The sequence below is a fragment of the Tachypleus tridentatus genome, chromosome 9 (genome assembly GCF_004210375.1).
Source record: "Tachypleus tridentatus isolate NWPU-2018 chromosome 9, ASM421037v1, whole genome shotgun sequence".
NCBI classification, from domain to species: domain Eukaryota; kingdom Metazoa; phylum Arthropoda; class Merostomata; order Xiphosura; family Limulidae; genus Tachypleus; species Tachypleus tridentatus.
In genome coordinates, this window is record NC_134833.1 from 2,179,269 (window position 1) to 2,197,623 (window position 18,355).

The 18,355-nt window shown below is 35.2% G+C and overlaps 2 protein-coding genes across 2 annotated transcripts in view; one reads left to right on the plus strand and one right to left on the minus strand.

The window, feature by feature from the left end:
- LOC143224652 (uncharacterized) overlaps positions 1-9,869 on the plus strand; it is a 46,471-nt gene extending 36,602 nt beyond the window's left edge. The window contains exons 6-8 of the mRNA XM_076452790.1: positions 4,265-4,393; positions 6,369-6,518; positions 9,644-9,869. Of these exons, the coding sequence (XP_076308905.1) occupies positions 4,265-4,393; positions 6,369-6,518; positions 9,644-9,757 (393 nt within the window). The 3' untranslated portion in view covers positions 9,758-9,869. The remainder of the gene's footprint in view (positions 1-4,264; positions 4,394-6,368; positions 6,519-9,643) is intronic.
- A 3,413-nt stretch (positions 9,870-13,282) lies between these two features.
- On the minus strand, positions 13,283-17,977 carry LOC143224653 (uncharacterized). The gene is made up of 3 exons (XM_076452792.1): positions 17,751-17,977; positions 15,947-16,046; positions 13,283-13,680 (listed from the first exon to the last, which is right to left on the minus strand). Exons 1-3 carry the CDS (start codon positions 17,952-17,954, stop codon positions 13,601-13,603), a joined length of 384 nt encoding a protein of 127 aa, XP_076308907.1. The 5' UTR covers positions 17,955-17,977; the 3' UTR covers positions 13,283-13,600.
- Between the last annotated feature and the right edge of the window lie 378 nt (positions 17,978-18,355).

Below are 18,355 nucleotides of genomic sequence, written 5' to 3' on the forward strand. Positions count from 1 at the left end.
CGGTATATTGAGATGCGTAGGTATACGTTAGTTTCGGGAATGGAATGTCACTAACATACACGACATATAAAAGTAAAGACCCTTGAGAAACGCCTGCCGAGAGGTGATATGTTGATTTGTTAATTTAGCTCTTCTGTTGTCTAAACAAGTTTGATATCCATCTTGTTAAGGTTTACGGGAGGTTGAACTGGAGAAGTTTGTACTTGAGGCTTTGATGCCATACTGAATCAAAGGCTTGTCTCACGTCTAGAAATAAGCCTACAGTAGTGTGGTTTTTATTGAAACTTTGTGTGATGAATTCTCTTAACTCTACTAAGTTATCAGCGGTCTGTCTATTTTCACGAGAGGCGTTTTGTATATCGGAACGTAACGTGTTGCTTTCCAGGTGCCATATGATACGCGCGGTTAGCATTTTACCAGCAGCTTACAGAGCCCTTTATCATTTGAGGCTACTAGGCCTGACCAATGTCTCTCTCTAAGCTGTTTATTATTATATTATTATAACTTATTATTTATTACTGCTATAGATTGCTCATTTATAACTGTGTTTTGTGTATTCTAATAAATAAATTTTAAAAAATTATTTTGAAATTATGTCTTATTTAGTTCATAGTAACAAACATACTGGTAAAACAACATTGAACATGCATAAAAAGTAAGCAGGAAAAGCCTTTGTGTAAGGACTAGTTTATATCATGTTTATGACACTTATTGTAATAGTTTTGCAGCTGTTGCAGCCTTTGCTTTCATGAGAATGTCTCTGGATGGTTGGGAGTTATAACAACATTGTCCGTTTGACTGCATACACATTTTGTGTGTTATAATACTGCTCAAAACTCTGGTGCTAAAGTTTGGTCTGAACTTTTGTTTTTAGTCACTAAACTAAATATCCTTTCACTATCAGGATTAGAATGGAAGACTAAGAATTTCATGCGTAACCCTGCGCAGAATGTCATACTTCTGGTTACCATTTCCATCCTTAACTGTAGACAGCTGAACCCAAAACTTGTCAATATTCAACTGAAGGACAGTTTCTGAGAAAGTATCAATTTGATAGTTCAGATATTGCCCTTCCAACTTGTCAATAGTGTCATGCTCATGTGTATTGACAAGGACAGGATACCTGTCTGTGAAGAAACGTAGAAAAGAGAAATCTTTGGTGACTTTCAGTTTTGGACCAGCAACCTCTGCGTGAATCAGAAGTTCATCATATAGAGAGAAATGTTTCATCATGTAATTTGTAGCTGCTATGTAGAATTTCTTGACACTGGTGTAGAAGCTTATCAGGTCCAGGTCCTTTTCATATTTAACAATGTATTCCTTGGCAGCATTTCCAATAGAAACTACCTCATCAGATTTGTGTGAGGATTTATTGTTGTAGTCAAGTTCAGTGATGTTGCCTTCAAGATATTCTGGCTTGATGTATTTGACAAGTATATTTTTAACTGGTGTAATCAGAGTTCAATGCATAATGTGTATGCAAGGTTCTTCTCTTTGCAATATCAAATTGGCTTGCTCAAATAGATGAATTGCAGATCGAAAAAAAAGACAAAATAACAAATTCATTTTGTTGTCCAAGAAAACTGTTAACTTATCTAACTTGCTCTGCGCATAACTTTTCTTGGTTACTTCCTTGCTAGCTTTCGTTTTCTTCTCTTTTTTCATTGATTGTCTCTTCTTTAGTTCAAGGTCAGACTGCCTAAACATATATTGAGTTATACCAAATATTGCTGCTTTTGAAGACTGTTGTCTTGTGTCCCTGAGTGGCCAAGAAGATATCCTGACTGTTAAAGTCTTGCTGCCTTCAATGGCTTCCACATGTCCAATATTCTGTTGAAGCACACCCCAAGTGATAACCATCTTATGTTAACAAGTTGTAGAATTTTTCTTGTTTCTTTGTCATACAATCCTTGAAACTCTTTGAAATGTTTTTTTCTGCTAGCAATTTTGTCCAGAAAATAGTAGATATCTATCAATATATTAGAAATTGTGCAGGGCAGTTCTCTGGAAGCTTTCTGGGCAGCAATATTCATGAGGTGACAGGCACAGCCCATGAAGTAAATGCTAGGCTGTCATCTTGAGATGTGTCCCATCACACCTCTACCTATACCAGAAATAACTGAGACATTTGTCTGTAGAAAACTGAGACAGTTTTCCCATGGAATTTTCCTCTTTGTCAGTTCGTGGTCCAAAACCTTCAAAATATTATTTCCCGTTGAAGCTTCTTTTCATCCCACCACTGTCAAAAAGAACAAACAATTTTTCCGAGCAAAGAGCCAAGATATCGTGCAACCACTGGATATAGTTTTGAGTCATCGATGTCTGTGGATCCATCTGTGGCTAAACTGTAAACACTGTTAGTAATAATGCTTGAAATAATTTTGTCATCTTCACAACCAAACATTTGTACAATGGCTGTAGTTTCGGTTCTAGCACAGCCATATTATTTCGCTATATCAGAGTCTTGGAACATTTTTCTGAATAGATGTCCTGCATGATCGGCTACAGCTAGGAGTAAATTATAAGCAATGATGAATTGCGTGAACATCACTTCTGCATTTATGGTTTCAATTTCTGAATTCTTACTCATAAATGTCGTTATCTGCATCGTTTTTGTCTTCGCCTCAGCGTTTTGTTGGTGAGATGCCGAATTTGTATATCTGGAACAATCGTTTATCCCGCCATGCGCCACAGAAAAATCGATGTGACAAACTGTACAAAACGCATGACTGTCACTAATTTTTGATGCAATGACTGGATATTTTGCACTATACTCTTTCCTAATTTTTTTATTCACAGTTTTAGTCCTTTTAGATTAGCCAGATACAAGACAATCTGGTGAACGAGCCATTTTTTCCATCTTGTGAACGATCGCATTGGTGTTTCTATGCCGCTCAGATGTCTAAAAATACCCATCTACGTGAGCGCTGATTGGCTGACAAGCACTGATGACGTAACTATAGATTCCTCCACGTACCCAGTATGGAGAAGCACCACACTCAAACTATTGGTAGACGTCAGAGATACAAATATTTTTTATTATTTTAAGCACAAACATGATTATCGCAAGTAGCCATTTGGACTATGTCTTTTATTTATCAAAATTTATTTGTATCTCACTAGAAATTTTCTTTTCACCCCTTTCAAGCCCTAAAGGAACAATTTATCACTATTGTATAGACCAAAATAATATATAATAATTAGGAGTTTTGCAACAAGTCGTAATATTTGTCTGTATGAGCGTATAGTCGTAATGTATACACCAAAATCGTAATGATTACGCTCAAATCGTAATGGTTGGCCTCTCTGTTTCTATTCTGTGTAGTGGAGGGTTGTCATTCAGTAGTCGTTGTCTGGTGATGTGAAGGGTTTCTGAGATTGGAACATTGGTAAATAAATCTGTAACATCAAAACTGATCATAATATCCTGGAATTTGATGTGTAGCTTTCCGAGTTGTCCTATGAAATCTGTCGAGTTTTGAATGCGATGCTCTGTGCTTCCTTGTAGTGGAGATAAGACAAGTACTAGGAAAGTAGCCAGTTGATGGCAGGGTGAGTTTTGAGCACTACGTTGTCCTTAGAGGTATATTATGTTTGTGTATCTTAGGTAGTCCGTAGAACTGAGGAGGAAAATTTTCCTTGGATCTTAAGTCTTTGGTTAGTTTTTTGTTGATTAAGTCTTGTTTCTTTAGTTTGTTCAGCGTTCTATTGATAAGTCTCTGTCTTTTCTGTAGGATCATTGGTGATCTTTTCATATTGGTGTTTGTCTAGTAACTGTTTGATCTTCGTGTCATAATCGTTGACGTCTAGGACGACTATACTGTTTCCTTTCTCTGCTGGTAGAATCTTGATGTTGTCTCGTTTTAGAAGGTTCAATGCCCTTCATTCGTGTTTAGTGATGTTTGGTTTTGGTTTCTTGACCTTTCTGAGGATGGTGTAAGTTTGATGTCGGAATTGTTCAGCCATAGGGTTCGGGAGGCTTTCTACATAACCAATCAGTTCACGCTTTCTACATAACCAATCATTTCACACTTTCTACGTAACAAATCAGTATGATCTGACACGTCACACTTTCTACATAACAAATCAGTATGATCTGACACGTCACACTTTCTACATAACAAATCAGTATGATCTGATACGTCACACTTTCTACATAACAAATCAGTATAATCTGATACGTCATACTACATGCTGCCATACTTATTGCTTAAAGAAACCGTTCTTTTCAGTTACTTTTGCACTGTAGTGTTTATGATTGTAGATGGTGTTTCTATTGCGCATGCTCCGTCGTATAGTAGCAGATCCTGAGTTGAAAGTCTTAACTAACCCTCCTTTGGAACTAACAAGAAGTTTTTACAAACCGGAAGACAGGCCTGGCGTTACAACCAAGGTAAGATAATTAATAAATGGTTATTAATAACTAATAAGAAAGTACCGTTACACATAATGTCTAGCTAACGATGAAGACAGTCCTGGTGTAACCACCCACGTTAAATAATTAATAAATAGTTATTAATAACTAATAAAAATATCGTTACACATAATGTTTAGCTAACGATGAAGACAGTCCTGGTGTAACCAACAAGATTAAATAATTAATAAATAGTTATTAACTAATAAGAAAGTATCGTTACACATAATGTCTAGCTAACGATGAAGACAGTCCTGGTGTAACCACCCAGGTTAAATAATTAATAAATAGTTATTAATAACTAATAAAAAATATCGTTACACATAATGTTTAGCTAACGATAAAGACAGTCCTGGTGTAACCAACAAGGTTAAATAATTAGTAAATAGTTATTAACAACTAATAAGAAAGTATCGTTACACATAATGTCTAGCTAACGATGAAGACAGCTCTGATGTAACCAACAAGGTAAGATGATTAACAAATGGTTATTAATAAACTAATAAGAAAGTATAATTATATATAATGTCTAGTTAACGACGAGATAGCCCTGGTGTAACCACCAAGGTTAACAAATGGTTATTATTATATATTACAAATTTTGGTATACATAATAGGTAGAAAAAAAAACAATAAATTGTAACATATAGACAGTTTTAAGAAGCGTAGCTGTGGGATATGTATATTGCACTGTCCTCAGTTCAAAACGCTGTGTAAAGTTTTTGTTACAACGTTCTCAGGTCAAAATATTGTGTTTGAAGTTTCTGTTACACCGCCATAAGGCCAAATCAGTGTGTAACGTTTGTGTCAGCAACCCTCATCGAGACAGTATGTAACACTTCTGTTCAACCTTCGTGAAGTTGGGCGAGTGTTTTTTTGTTAAAAAGAGTATTTATGAACACAACCATGCAAACACCGGTAACTTTCATATGTTAATTTAGTATAATATAAGATGTATCGGTTACAGACTGTTAACATATTGCATGACACTACAGAATCGGTTACAGACTGTTAACATATTGCATGACACTACAGAATCGGTTGCAGACTGTTAACATATTGCATGATACCAAAGAATCGGTTGCAGACTGTTAACATCTTGCACGAAGCTACAGAATCGGTTGCAGACTGTTAACATCTTGCACGAAGCTACAGAATCAGTTACAGACTGTTAACATCTTGCATGACGCTACAGAATCGGATACAGACTGTTAACATCTTGCATGACGCTACAGAATCGGATACAGACTGTTAACATCTTGCATGACGCTACAGAATCGGATACAGACTGTTAACATCTTGCATGACGCTACAGAATCGGATACAGACTGTTAACATCTTGCATGATGCCACAGAATCGGATACAGACTGTTAACATCTTGCATGATGCCACAGAATCGGATACAGACTGTTAACATCTTGCATGATGCCACAGAATCGGATACAGACTGTTAACATCTTGCATGATGCCACAGAATCGGATACAGACTGTTAACATCTTGCATGATGCCACAGAATCGGATACAGACTGTTAACATCTTGCATGATGCTACAGAATCGGATACAGACTGTTAACATCTTGCATGATGCTACAGAATCGGATACAGACTGTTAACATCTTGCATGATGCTACAGAATCGGATACAGACTGTTAACATCTTGCATGATGCTACAGAATCGGATACAGACTGTTAACATCTTGCATGATACTACAGAATCGGTTACAGACTGTTAACATCTTGCATGATACTACAGAATCGGTTACAGACTGTTAACATATTGCATGTTACTACAGAATCGGTTACAGACTGTTAACATCTTGCATGATACTAGAGTCCATTACAACTTACTTGTACTTTGTTTCGAACTATTAAGAGCCTGTTGCAGATATATCTTAGAAAAATTTGTTTGAACTACATATTAAAAGATCTTTATAGCAATATTCGCTGGTTAGGTTTACGGAAGATATCACGTGCGACGTAAGTGCGGGCCCCCCTTTCACGAGGAAGACACTGCTGCTACAAAGTATAAAGAGTGGGAAAGTAAAATAGCTGCGGCTTTTGAAAATACTGCGGCTGATGATATATATGACATGGAAAATCAGGTAAGTTCACGTTCTTTGTGTCAAACAATATCAAGATGTCGCTGGCAACGTTTTATTCACGTGTAAATTGTTACTGTACTTGTGCTTTTAATTTGGACTTTTCATATAGTTTACACAGATACAAAGAAAGAGTAAATCTGTGAAATCAAAGATTTATTGTTGACTGAAAACAGTAACATCTGGTTGGATAACGTCACCTCCTATCACAGGTAACTTTACATATTCATTCAAAGTTTGTACATGTTGAAGAATTGGGTTTGTTTTGAACTTCGCGCAAAAACTATACGAGGGTTATTTGTACTAACCGTCCCTAATATACTAATTAAAGTCATCATCGACCGCCGCCATCCCTTGGACTACTCATCTACTCATTTGCAAACGGATTGGTTCGTACATTATAAAACAACAGTGACTTAAAGGGCGAAAAAACCTTTGTTGGGAAAGAGATTCGAAGCCGCGACCCGCAGTCGAGCGCCTTAGCCACTTGATAATGTCGATTTCCCCTCATGAAGAAATGGCCCACCTTGCAATAGCGATGGAGCTAGAGGGTTTATAGACAGAAATGTGCTAATGTTTTGTTTGTTTGTTTGGAATTTCGCACAAAACTACTCGAGGGCTATCTGTGCTAGCCGTCCCTAATTTAGCAGTGTGAGACTAGAGGGAAGGCAGCTAGTCATCACCACCCACCGCCAACTCTTGGGCTACTCTTTTACCAACGAAAAGTGGGATTGACCGTCACATTATAACGCCCCCACGACTGGGAGGGCGAGCATGTTTAGCGCGACTCGGGCGCGAACCCGCGACCCTCAGATTACGAAGTGCACGCCTTAACGCGCTAGGCCATGCCAGACCTATGTGCTAATGAAACATGTAGTTTGATAAGAATATTGTAATGTGCTAGTGGAACGTGTAATGTAGATGGAATTGTAATACTCATTTTATCGTTTGAGGTGAATTCTTATATTGTTTAACGTAATTAACAACCTCTCCATGTTACATCTCTCTTAAAAGGAACAGACACTATTTTAAAACATATCGTACGTTCATTCTTTATTATTTATTGGCAATCTTCTCTGGTTGTTGCTTTCTCCTTTTCGTGGTGGAATAGTACACACGAGAATAAATTATATTCCACATCTAGGTTCATGTAAGTGGTGAAACCAGTTTTCTTCTTTCACTGAACCTAGATGCCATGTGACTAGTTAATAAAGCCGCTTCAAATACCCGTATGCATTGTTCTCCTGAAAATAAATAACATACGCACACGGACGTGTATACCGAGATTCAACTTGCACTCAAACGATGCTTGGGGTTAATTAATAAACAAACAACATCCAATGTTAGCGTTTAAAATGAATGGATTTGGAAGATACATTTTAATTCAATATCTTTGTACAGTTATGGTCATTACTGTATAGTTACAAGTTTGGTGTTTTAAAAATCTTCAGTACCGATATTTCATTTTTATTTAAAACTTGTGAATTCCCGTCCGTACACAAAAAGATAGGATAACTTAAATGTTGTTCACTTAAAACGTTCGTTACGAACACCATACTGTACCGACTGACACATTCAAACTTTAATAGTTTTCTTAAGAAAACAAAACTAAAATATATTATTTCTCTATCCAGATATGTTCATGCAAAGTTGCATATATCATGGATGTCCAAAACAGTCGTATCCAAAGGCCTTAAAAAGAAAATTATCGTGATGAGTGTGCTAGCGTTACAATATAACAACCATTCCCCACCATTCCTTTGTTAAACAGTAGCCCCAGAGTTGACGTTGTTTGATATCGACTAGATGCCTTCACTCCAGCATAACATTTAACCACTTGAACGAAAATAGAAAAATGAATACTCGGCCAATTAACTAAAGGTTAGGTTGTAATTCTCACCTTTTGGAATAGCACAAAGATTTGTTTCTGGAAATGTTCCAACTCTGAAGAATAACACATGGGTCTGTTGCTGGTAGTATTCCTTCCTTGGGAAACAACACCTAGCTCACTTTTTAAATCTATTCTCACCTTGTGGGTTAGCCCGTGGGTCTGTTTCAAGAACTATTTCCACAAGCAAATGTGCGTTTTTCTGGATTATCTCGTGGGTCTCTTTATAGAACTAATCCTTCCTTATGGAGTAGCACGGGGGTGTGTTTCTAGAGCTATTCCCACCTCGTGGAGTAGCACGGGGGTCTGTTTCTAGAGCTACTCCCACCTCGTGGAGTAGCACGGGGGTCTGTTTCTAGAGCTATTCCCACCTCGTGGAGTAGCACGGGGGTCTGTTTCTAGAGCTATTCCCACCTCGTGGAGTAGCACGGGGGTCTGTTTCTAGAGCTATTACCCACCTCGTGGAGGAGCTCAAGGGTCTGTTTCTAGAGCTATTCCCACCTCGTGGAGTATCACGGTGGTCTGTTTCTAGAGCTATTCCCACCTCGTGGAGTAGCACGGGGGTCTGTTTCTAGAGCTATTCCCACCTCGTGGAGTAGCACGGGGGTCTGTTTCTAGAGCTATTACCCACCTCGTGGAGGAGCTCAAGGGTCTGTTTCTAGAGCTATTCCCACCTAGTGGAGTAGCACGGGGGTCTGTTTTTAGAGCTATTCCCACCTCGTGGAGTAGCACGGGGGTCTGTTTTTAGAGCTATTCCCACCTCGTGGAGTAGCACGGAGCTCTGTTTCTAGAGCTATTCCCACCTCGTGGAGTATAACGGGGGTCTGTTTCTAGAGCTACTCCCACCTCGTGGAAAGGCAAATTTGTGCGTGTCTGGAACTATTTTGCTCTTTTGAGTTAGCTCGTAGGCCAGTTTCTAGAACAAATTTTTCCTTCTCGACTGGCACGCGAGTCTGTTACTAGAAATATTCCAGCCTTGTGCAGTAACATGCGAGTTTTTCTACAACTATACATTTCTCATGGAGTAACACACGAGTCTGTTTCTGGAAGTTTTCCTTCCTTCTGGTGGTAAACCATGAGTGATAATCGAGTTTAGTGTCACTATTAAACTTGTCACATATACATAATATTTATTGAGTAATTGTGTTCTTGTATCATTTATCATCATAATGTTAATCACCTATTGACTACTGAGCTAATTTGTTATGATTGTAAAGTTATTAATTATCACAATTTTTAGCAGGAAAGGTCCACAAAGAATTTCAAAGAGCCTACAAAACAAAAGTGTGATAGCTGGAGAACACAGTATCCTGGGACGAACCGCAGACGTTCTTCTGCTGACACAACATTTTAAACCATCAAGTCTACGACATTTACTGTTACTGGTCATCATTAGTTTGGTTAAATTATTACATCCTTGTACTGAACTAGCCAAATGACACTAATAAACATCTTATTTCTCATCATTACTAAGTCAGATTATATTAATTAATGTAGTAGCTTCAGGTACTGGACCAAACAAGTGACATCATTAACGGGAATATTACGTCATTGCGCCAATGATTACATACTTATGCATTAACGAGAGTTGCTTATTAAATTTTCTTTATTGCTCGACACAATATGGAACCATCTATTATCTAATCTAATGCATATTCTTCTATAGCACTTAATCATCGCGCAGACGCGAACTCTCCATGTTTGACTTTTCCGTTGGACATCGCAGGCCACTTGGCGGGCCGGCCTTTGTGCACCACTGTATTAAACCTACTAAAGTATCTTATTTCTCATCATTAGTGACCCACATTATAGTGGTTAGCGTATTACATTCTCGAACTGAACTAGCCAAATAACACTACCAAAATATCTTATTTATCATAATTAGTCAGCGAAACTAAACTGATTAACACATTAGGTGCTGGTACTGAACAAGCCAAATATTTAAAGTATCTGACCAGCAGTTTGCCAGAGTTTTCATATTAACGTACAAGATCCTTGTGCTGAACGAGCCAAATAACACTATCAAAATATCTAATTCCTTATCATTAGTTAGCCATATTATACTGATTAACGTATTAGATGTTGGTACTGAACGAACCAAATAACACTATTAAAACATCTAATTTCTCATCATTAGTTACCCATATTATACTGATTAACGTATTAGATGTTGGTACTGAACGAACCAAATAACGCTATCAAAATATCTAATTTCTCATAATTAGTTGGCCATATTATACTGGTTAACGTATTAGATGTTGGTACTGAACGAACCAAATAACACTATTAAAACATATAATTTCTCATCATTAGTTAGCCAGATTATTCTGATTAACGTATTAGATGTTGGTACTGAACGAACCAAATAACGCTATCAAAATATCTAATTTCTCATAATTAGTTGGCCATATTATACTGGTTAACGTATTAGATGTTGGTACTGAACGAACCAAATAACACTATTAAAACATATAATTTCTCATCATTAGTTAGCCAGATTATTCTGATTAACGTATTACGTCATCGTAATAAACTTACTATAAAGAATTGCTGTATTATCGACATAAGAAACTAACACAACGCATGCTAACTAAGAATGTTATAATCAAACACAATGTACTTATACGAATGAAAACAGTTTTTCCTCTAAATAGTGATTCTCATCACAAAATATTTTAATTCAAGTAAATCTTCAAGTTTTATAGATTTTTATGTACTATTGATTCTTAAACATATTACAGTTCTTCACTTTTTTAAAACCCTCTCAAGGACACGTGGTATAATATGTTTTATAAAGGAACGTTAATCTGAACCCTCTGAAGGACACGTGTTAAAATTTAATGTTTATAAAAAAAGGTTAATCTGAACCCTCTAAAGGACACGTGGTATAATTTAATGTTTTATAAAGGAAAGCTAATCTGAACCCTCTGAAGGACACGTGGTATAATTCGATGTTTTATAAAGGAAGGTTAATCTGAACCCTCTAAAGGACACGTGGTATAATTTAATGTTTTATAAAGGAACGCTAATCTGAACCCTCTGAAGGACACGTGGAATAATTTAATGTTTTATAAAGGAACGTAAAACTGAACCCTCTGAAGGACACATGGTATAATTTAATGTTTTATAAAGGAACGCTAATCTGAACCCTCTGAAGGACACGTGGTATAATTTAATGTTTTATAAAGGAATGTAAAACTGAACCCTCTGAAGGACACGTGGTATAATTTAATGTTTTATAAAGGAACGTTAAACTGAACCCTCTGAAGGACACGTGGTATAATTTAATGTTTTATAAAGGAAGGCTAATCTAAACCCTCTGAAGGACACGTGGTATAATTTAATGTTTTATAAAGGAACGCTAATCTAAACCCTCTCAAGGACACGTGGTATAATTTAATGTTTTATAAAGGAACGCTAATCTAAACCCTTTCAAGGACACGTGGTATAATTTAATATTTTATAAAGGAACGCTAATCTGAACCCTCTGAAGGACACGTGGTATAATTTAATGTTTTATAAAGGAACGTTAAACTGAACCCTCTCAAGGACACGTGGTATAATTTAATGTTTTATAAAGGAACGCTAATCTAAACCCTCTCAAGGACACGTGGTATAATTTGTTTTATAAAGGAACGCTAATCTAAACCCTTTCAAGGACACGTGGTATAATTTAATGTTTTATAAAGGAACGCTACTCTGAAATGTTTCAAAATGTATGGAGATGAAGAAACGTGAAGATAGTTTTTTTTCTAATTGTATATTTTATGTAAAATTATACGTTTATAATAACACAAACTGAAATGAAATAATTTAAATAACTATTAACTGGTTTTGATTATTCTGGCCTATTCGTCAACTTTAATTACGTTGAGAATACATTTTAAAATATTTCATCACGACCATAGTAAACTAATATCTAAGCACCTCTTCAGAGAAATGTTTAGATTTTTCTTTACAAATGCATCAAGAAAGTAACAATTTTTATAAATAAACAGATTTACATTTTATTAGTGTTAGAAGCTCGGTTAGAAATTACCATGGTGTTTGTTCCATTGAAAGCTTATTACACTCACTAACAAACAAAGATGCGGCCTTCTATTTAGTTTCAGCGCTTATTAGAAACGATGTAAATAGCACTTAAACATTATGTCATTAAGTAGGTAGTATTGTCAACCTTCTGATAACACAACGAATCTAAAGCAGGTAAGTGTGTTGATCTTAGGAATTGTTAGAAACTGACATTAAATAGGTAGTATTGCCAACCTTCTGATATCTGATAAACTGATTAACTACCAGGTTAACTACCATACAAAGATCCATTTAGAAGAAACTGATTAACTACCATACAAAGATCCATTTAGAAGAAACACTGGATATAAAACTTTGTTTAGAGATGGACAACAAAAGTTCTAATAGACATGTTGACGTGAGTGATCTAGTCACGTAAAGGTCTGATAACACGATCACGTGAAGGTCTGATAACACGATCACGTGAAGGTCTGATAACACGATCACGTGTGGCGTTTACCACGTGATCTCCAAGTAATAATTTTCACGTAAAACTACACAAGATTTGAGGAAGTGGGTGAGCTGAAAAGAATGTAACTATATGAATACACTTTCTTCAATCAAAGTGTAATACTGCACATTAAAACAACAGTTGGCTTTAGGGTCAAATTTCTCACAGCTTTTTGTTTGCATGTTCTTAACAGTTTGAAACAGCAGAACTTTCAAAACAAGTAAAACTTTAGGCCTGAGGTGATCCTGTGTTATATGAAGTCACTATTGTCTTACGACTAGTCTCATCATGCACGAATAAACGCACATCAAAATAAATATACAATAATTTAGACTACACAACTACACACCATAGACGTTATGACAGTTCCAACTATCACGGGTACATTTTTAATACTCTTATCTTCACAGAAAACTGTGCAATACAATGAGACAAAAGTTTTACACAGCTCAGAAATTGAATTGAGGCCCATAAAAATCATTCCAACTGTCTCACAATCACATTACGTAGGAAGCTTACAGTAATTACATTTCACAAGGTTCAGCAGCAGTAGTTATACATACAACAGTACAGTTTATAAAAAGTTACATATTCACTACTCCGGGCTAATGTTAATGAAAACTTGCACTTGGTTATTAGTACAAGTGATTGAAACTAAAGTGACATTTCTAACTATCACTGTTTTGGCTCTCTCAGCTCTCCTTGTACTTTTTTCACTTTCTCTCTTTCTGGGAAGAACAGGGTCGCTATAAAAGCTATAATGAAAAAAATGTTTTAGTTAATTATACAAATGTAAGTGCATATTAATATATAAATAATATAAATGGAAGTGTAGAAACTATTGTTGCACGAATAGAAAATCAGAGATGACAAGATGCAGCAAAAAAAATATCTGGCTAGTCACCATATAAATAGTACACAACCTGTATCAAAGAAACATATACACGGAACTAATATCTGACTGACTATTGTACAAAGTGAACAGGACTGAAAGATATCACATACATACAGTGTGTGCGTGTGTCAAATTATTGTACGAGTCTACACAAAAATGCAAAATTAAGGAACTATGAAAAAGTAATGTATTACGTAGCAGGATTGTAATTAAATCAAATTTCTGTAAGATTTGTCATAAATGCAAAACATGGATGGTCTTTAAAAAAACGCAATACACTGAAACATATTTTTACAGAAGTGAAAAATATTCCTTCACCTATTTATGTGTGAAGTGTAATATAGTAAAGAATGTACTGAAGAGAAAAGAATGTCATAAAAAGTTGTTTCTTCCAGCCCTCTTCTTCAACCAGCCATCATGTTACACAGGTAGACAAAGTCAATTCTTGAAAGAGACTAACCACAAAAATAAGCTTTTCAAATAACAATAAAAAACAAAGCACCACGAAATGGAAACACAAGATAAGTCATATAGGGACTACTTCATCCTACAGACAAATTTTCACTGTTGAATAGTAGAGATCAAACTATTGCACTACAACACTGTATACTAAAATCAAACTACATTACTTCTTCACAAGTGAATGTCACTTCATGTTTCACAAATCTTTAAATTTTGTAACACAAATATAAAGATCTACTACATATTTACTCTATATACTATTGGTGAGGGAAGTATCGTGAAAAATTTAACAACAGGGTCTTGTGATTTTCTCATGGCCAATCTCAATTCTCCAATTCTAAATTCATTTACATTAAACTGAAACTTATTATAAGCCTTAATTTAAAATGGTACCTCAACTAGTAAGCTTTCTCAACATATTACAAAGTTCTTTTATTTATGACTCCTCATTCATTTTACAACCACTAGTTATACAATTAAGTAATAACAGAAACAAGTATTTCTAAAATGAACTAAGATGTAAAACAAACAAAACTCACAAGTATAATAAAACATCCTCTACAAAAGAGACTAAAGATACATCTCAGATGAATCCAAAACATGTAACCTTCAAAGATATAAGCTTTAAAACACATTCTAAATATATATTAAACTGAAATAAACATAGATGTTAAAATAATTATAGGACAGAAACCCATTACACACATACCCAGCAGTCTAAAGACATCTCTCTTACCAAAGAGAAATGATTGAGGCGAGGAGATATATTTCTTAGGAAATGCAAAAGTCCCCGAATAAAAATCACATTTACCAAACTCACAGGAGCATCCCTCATTCCACACACATAACAAAAGTATCTAAACACACATTTACCAAACTCACAGGAGCATCCCTCATTCCACACATAACAAAAGTATCTAAACACACATTTTCCACACTCACAGGAGCATCCCTCATTCCACACACATAACAAAAGTATCTAAACACACATTTACTAAACTGAATGTATGCTAAGCCAAAATATATATAGAATGGAAGTCAGAAGATTTTCTACCAGCTTTTATACAATGTAAAGTCTTAAGATAAGTGTTCTACTTTAAGCACCTGAAAGTATGTGTCTACACAACTACTAAGAATATTTGAGTCTCAAAACTAAGCTAACATTTTCATAACAAAGAAATATTAGGACAGCCAAGAATGTTCGAGTCTAAACATACAAGAAAAGACAAACAGATGACTAATAGAGTCTCTAGTGTTGACTAAAGTAATATTAGGAAATTTAGTGGTGTTTAATAAATGTTAAACACATTCCATGTGGCACATACAGATTAGTTAACATTACAGACTGTATTAGTTATGTTAGTTAACTTAGTTGTAGATGTTCATTTTTAAAATACATACGACTAATACAGTCTAGGGTTGACTAAAGTAATGTTACCATTCTTAGTTGTACATGTTAATTGTTAAACACATACCAGACAAGACATACAGATGACTAATACAGTCTCTAGGGTTGACTAAAGTAATGTTAGTGTACTTACCTGTAAATGTTAAACATATACCATATAATATATACAGCCAACTAATTGCCATCCATAAAAAGGTCTTACCCGTGGATGTTAAACACATTCCAACTAATTTTAATCATAATAAAAGGTCCTTACCCATGAAAGTAAGACTCGAAATAAAGCCAAAAGATCCAAACCACCCAAAACTGTCTTGAATATACTGAATTGCTAAAGCTCCCAAAACACAAGACATTGACTGAAATAAAAACAAATAACATTCACATGTGAAGAAAAATAAAAATCAGATGCTGTATGAACCACAAGACAAAATAAAACTCAGGTAATATAATATATCTCATACTTGAGAGACAGTAATACCAACTTTAGCCAAATGAAGGAATACAAAACAAAATTTGTACTAAATCTCAGAGTTTACAAACAAGTCAAACTAATTATCTATCTATGTTCAAGAACAAAACAAATTATAATTTTATAGTTCATTAAACAAACAAATTAGGTAACTAAACATCAAAACTACAGGAGTGGTAAATTAAATTATAGTATTATTTTAACAAAATTATAAACCATAAAATATGCCAATAACCTCTTATAGAGTGTTTTGTAATAACAGACATTTAAACTATTACAGCATACTGATAATGTTGCTGATAACTGACACTGACATCAGTCAACTTCAAGGCAGGTATAGCAACAGCATATCAGAAAGTTCTGAAGTTGTTCATAGATTCAAACATTTCTCTTCTGTCCATGCAGCATATCAATGTTATCATGGCAGGAATACATTATTGTCCAAAGTATCACAATAAGTAAATTAATATGTTAATCATTAAGTTAACATAGTCCTCAACTGTTACCAAAGTATCGGATGTTAGGTTGAAATAGTCCTCAACTGTTACCAAAGTATGGGATGTTAGGTTGAAATACTCATCACCTATTACCAAAGTACCAGGTATTAAGTTGAAATTGTCATCAACTACTACCAAAGTTAAATTAGGCACAATGAACAACCCATCTTTACAGTTCATTTTGTAAATGTACTAATATTTCACGGTGTTTGTTGTATTACGGTACAGATCTTTTCTGCATATAATTTGTTGAGTTCAGATATGCTGGCTTACAGCCCTCAACCTTCACTTGGAAAGGTATGCAAATTTTAACACTAATTCAATTTGGATAAGTCCATTTCTAACTGAAACTACTACATCAGTATTTCTGACAAATACAGTGAAAGAAGAATCAATAGGAAGATTTGATTGAGGTGTTTAAGATTGTAAAGGGAATTGATAATGTTGATGTATCATCTTTTTTCATATTTAACATAACAGTAGACCTAGGGGACATTTATATAAAATCTGGACAAGGTTGGAGTCATCTTCAGCTAAAACAGTTTTTTACTTTTGTAATAAGGTTGTCGGCTTTTGGAATGGATTGCCCTTGGATATTGTGAGAGTCAAGATGAACCAATATGACCCTTGCTGCCTCCAAATATGTTACATTAAATTAGTTCATAATGGTATCTTCCTTACTAACTTTCTTAAATTCAATAAAAATAATAATATAAAAAGAAAAAAAGTAAAACATCCACAATACTGTTTTCTGTATTCTGAAGATGACCGGTATGGGTAATAAAACTTTAATATAACGTGATAGAACAATGTTTCGACCTTCTTAGGACATCTTGTTAACAACTGACTGTTGCTGGGCACATCTTAGCAAAGACAGTGTAAATAATTTCACATACCCATTTACACTCAACCTTAACACATGTGCCCAGCAAGTCAGTTGTAAACTAAATTTTTGTTAACTTGAAGATGACCTAAGAAGGTCGAAACGTTATTCTGTACATTATATTAAAGTTTTAATACCCACACCAGTTGTCTTGAGAATATATTTTACTTCAAATGGGTTTCTCATCATCACAAAATACTGCTGTACTCACTGGAAAAATGAAAACAAAACCCACTGAGGTCCCAGAATGCTTTGCCCCATACACCTTGGCACATGCTGCAGGAATCAATACAAAGACTGCTGACATAACAAACTCGATTGCTAAAACCCAAACTGTAAACATTATCTTGTAGCCATATGGTGTAGCGTAGAAGGTTAACATAAATGCAGTTAGAAGAGCATTTACACTGGCCATACAATCCTGAAATGGAAACAACAGATAGTTATATTTTAATACATACTAGCTGAGCCATAGAATTAAATAAGAGACTCCATCTCTTTGTTAAATTGTTACTTTTAAATTGAATTTATCTGTGAGTTAGTGGGTCACTAATAACACGTGAATAAACAAAATTACCATCCATATTATAATTCCATTAGTTTCTGTTTGGGTCCTCTGTATGGATGGGTCAGTTCTTTACACTGAGCATAACATTAGATATGTAAAGTTTACCACTGTTATTAACAAATGTTCAGACTACAAAAGAACAAACATGGTGCAACTAGACAAAGGAAACTTGCCTGAAGTTAACTACTACTCTTGTCACCACCTTAAACTTGACCTCTATTGTAGAAATTGATATTTTCTCAAATTTT

What these genes read in the sequence shown, in the direction of transcription:
- LOC143224653 (XM_076452792.1), bottom strand. Translation starts at nt 17,954, where the DNA reads ATGGCCAGTGTAAATGCTCTTCTAACTGCATTTATGTTAACCTTCTAC. An exon ending in GTTTTGTTTTCATTTTTCCA is followed by an intron (nt 16,047 to 17,750) that starts GTGAGTACAGCA and finishes TTTTTATTTCAG; the next exon opens with TCAATGTCTTGTGTTTTGGG. An exon ending in TTCGAGTCTTACTTTCATGG is followed by an intron (nt 13,681 to 15,946) that starts GTAAGGACCTTT and finishes TTTTCATTATAG; the next exon opens with CTTTTATAGCGACCCTGTTC.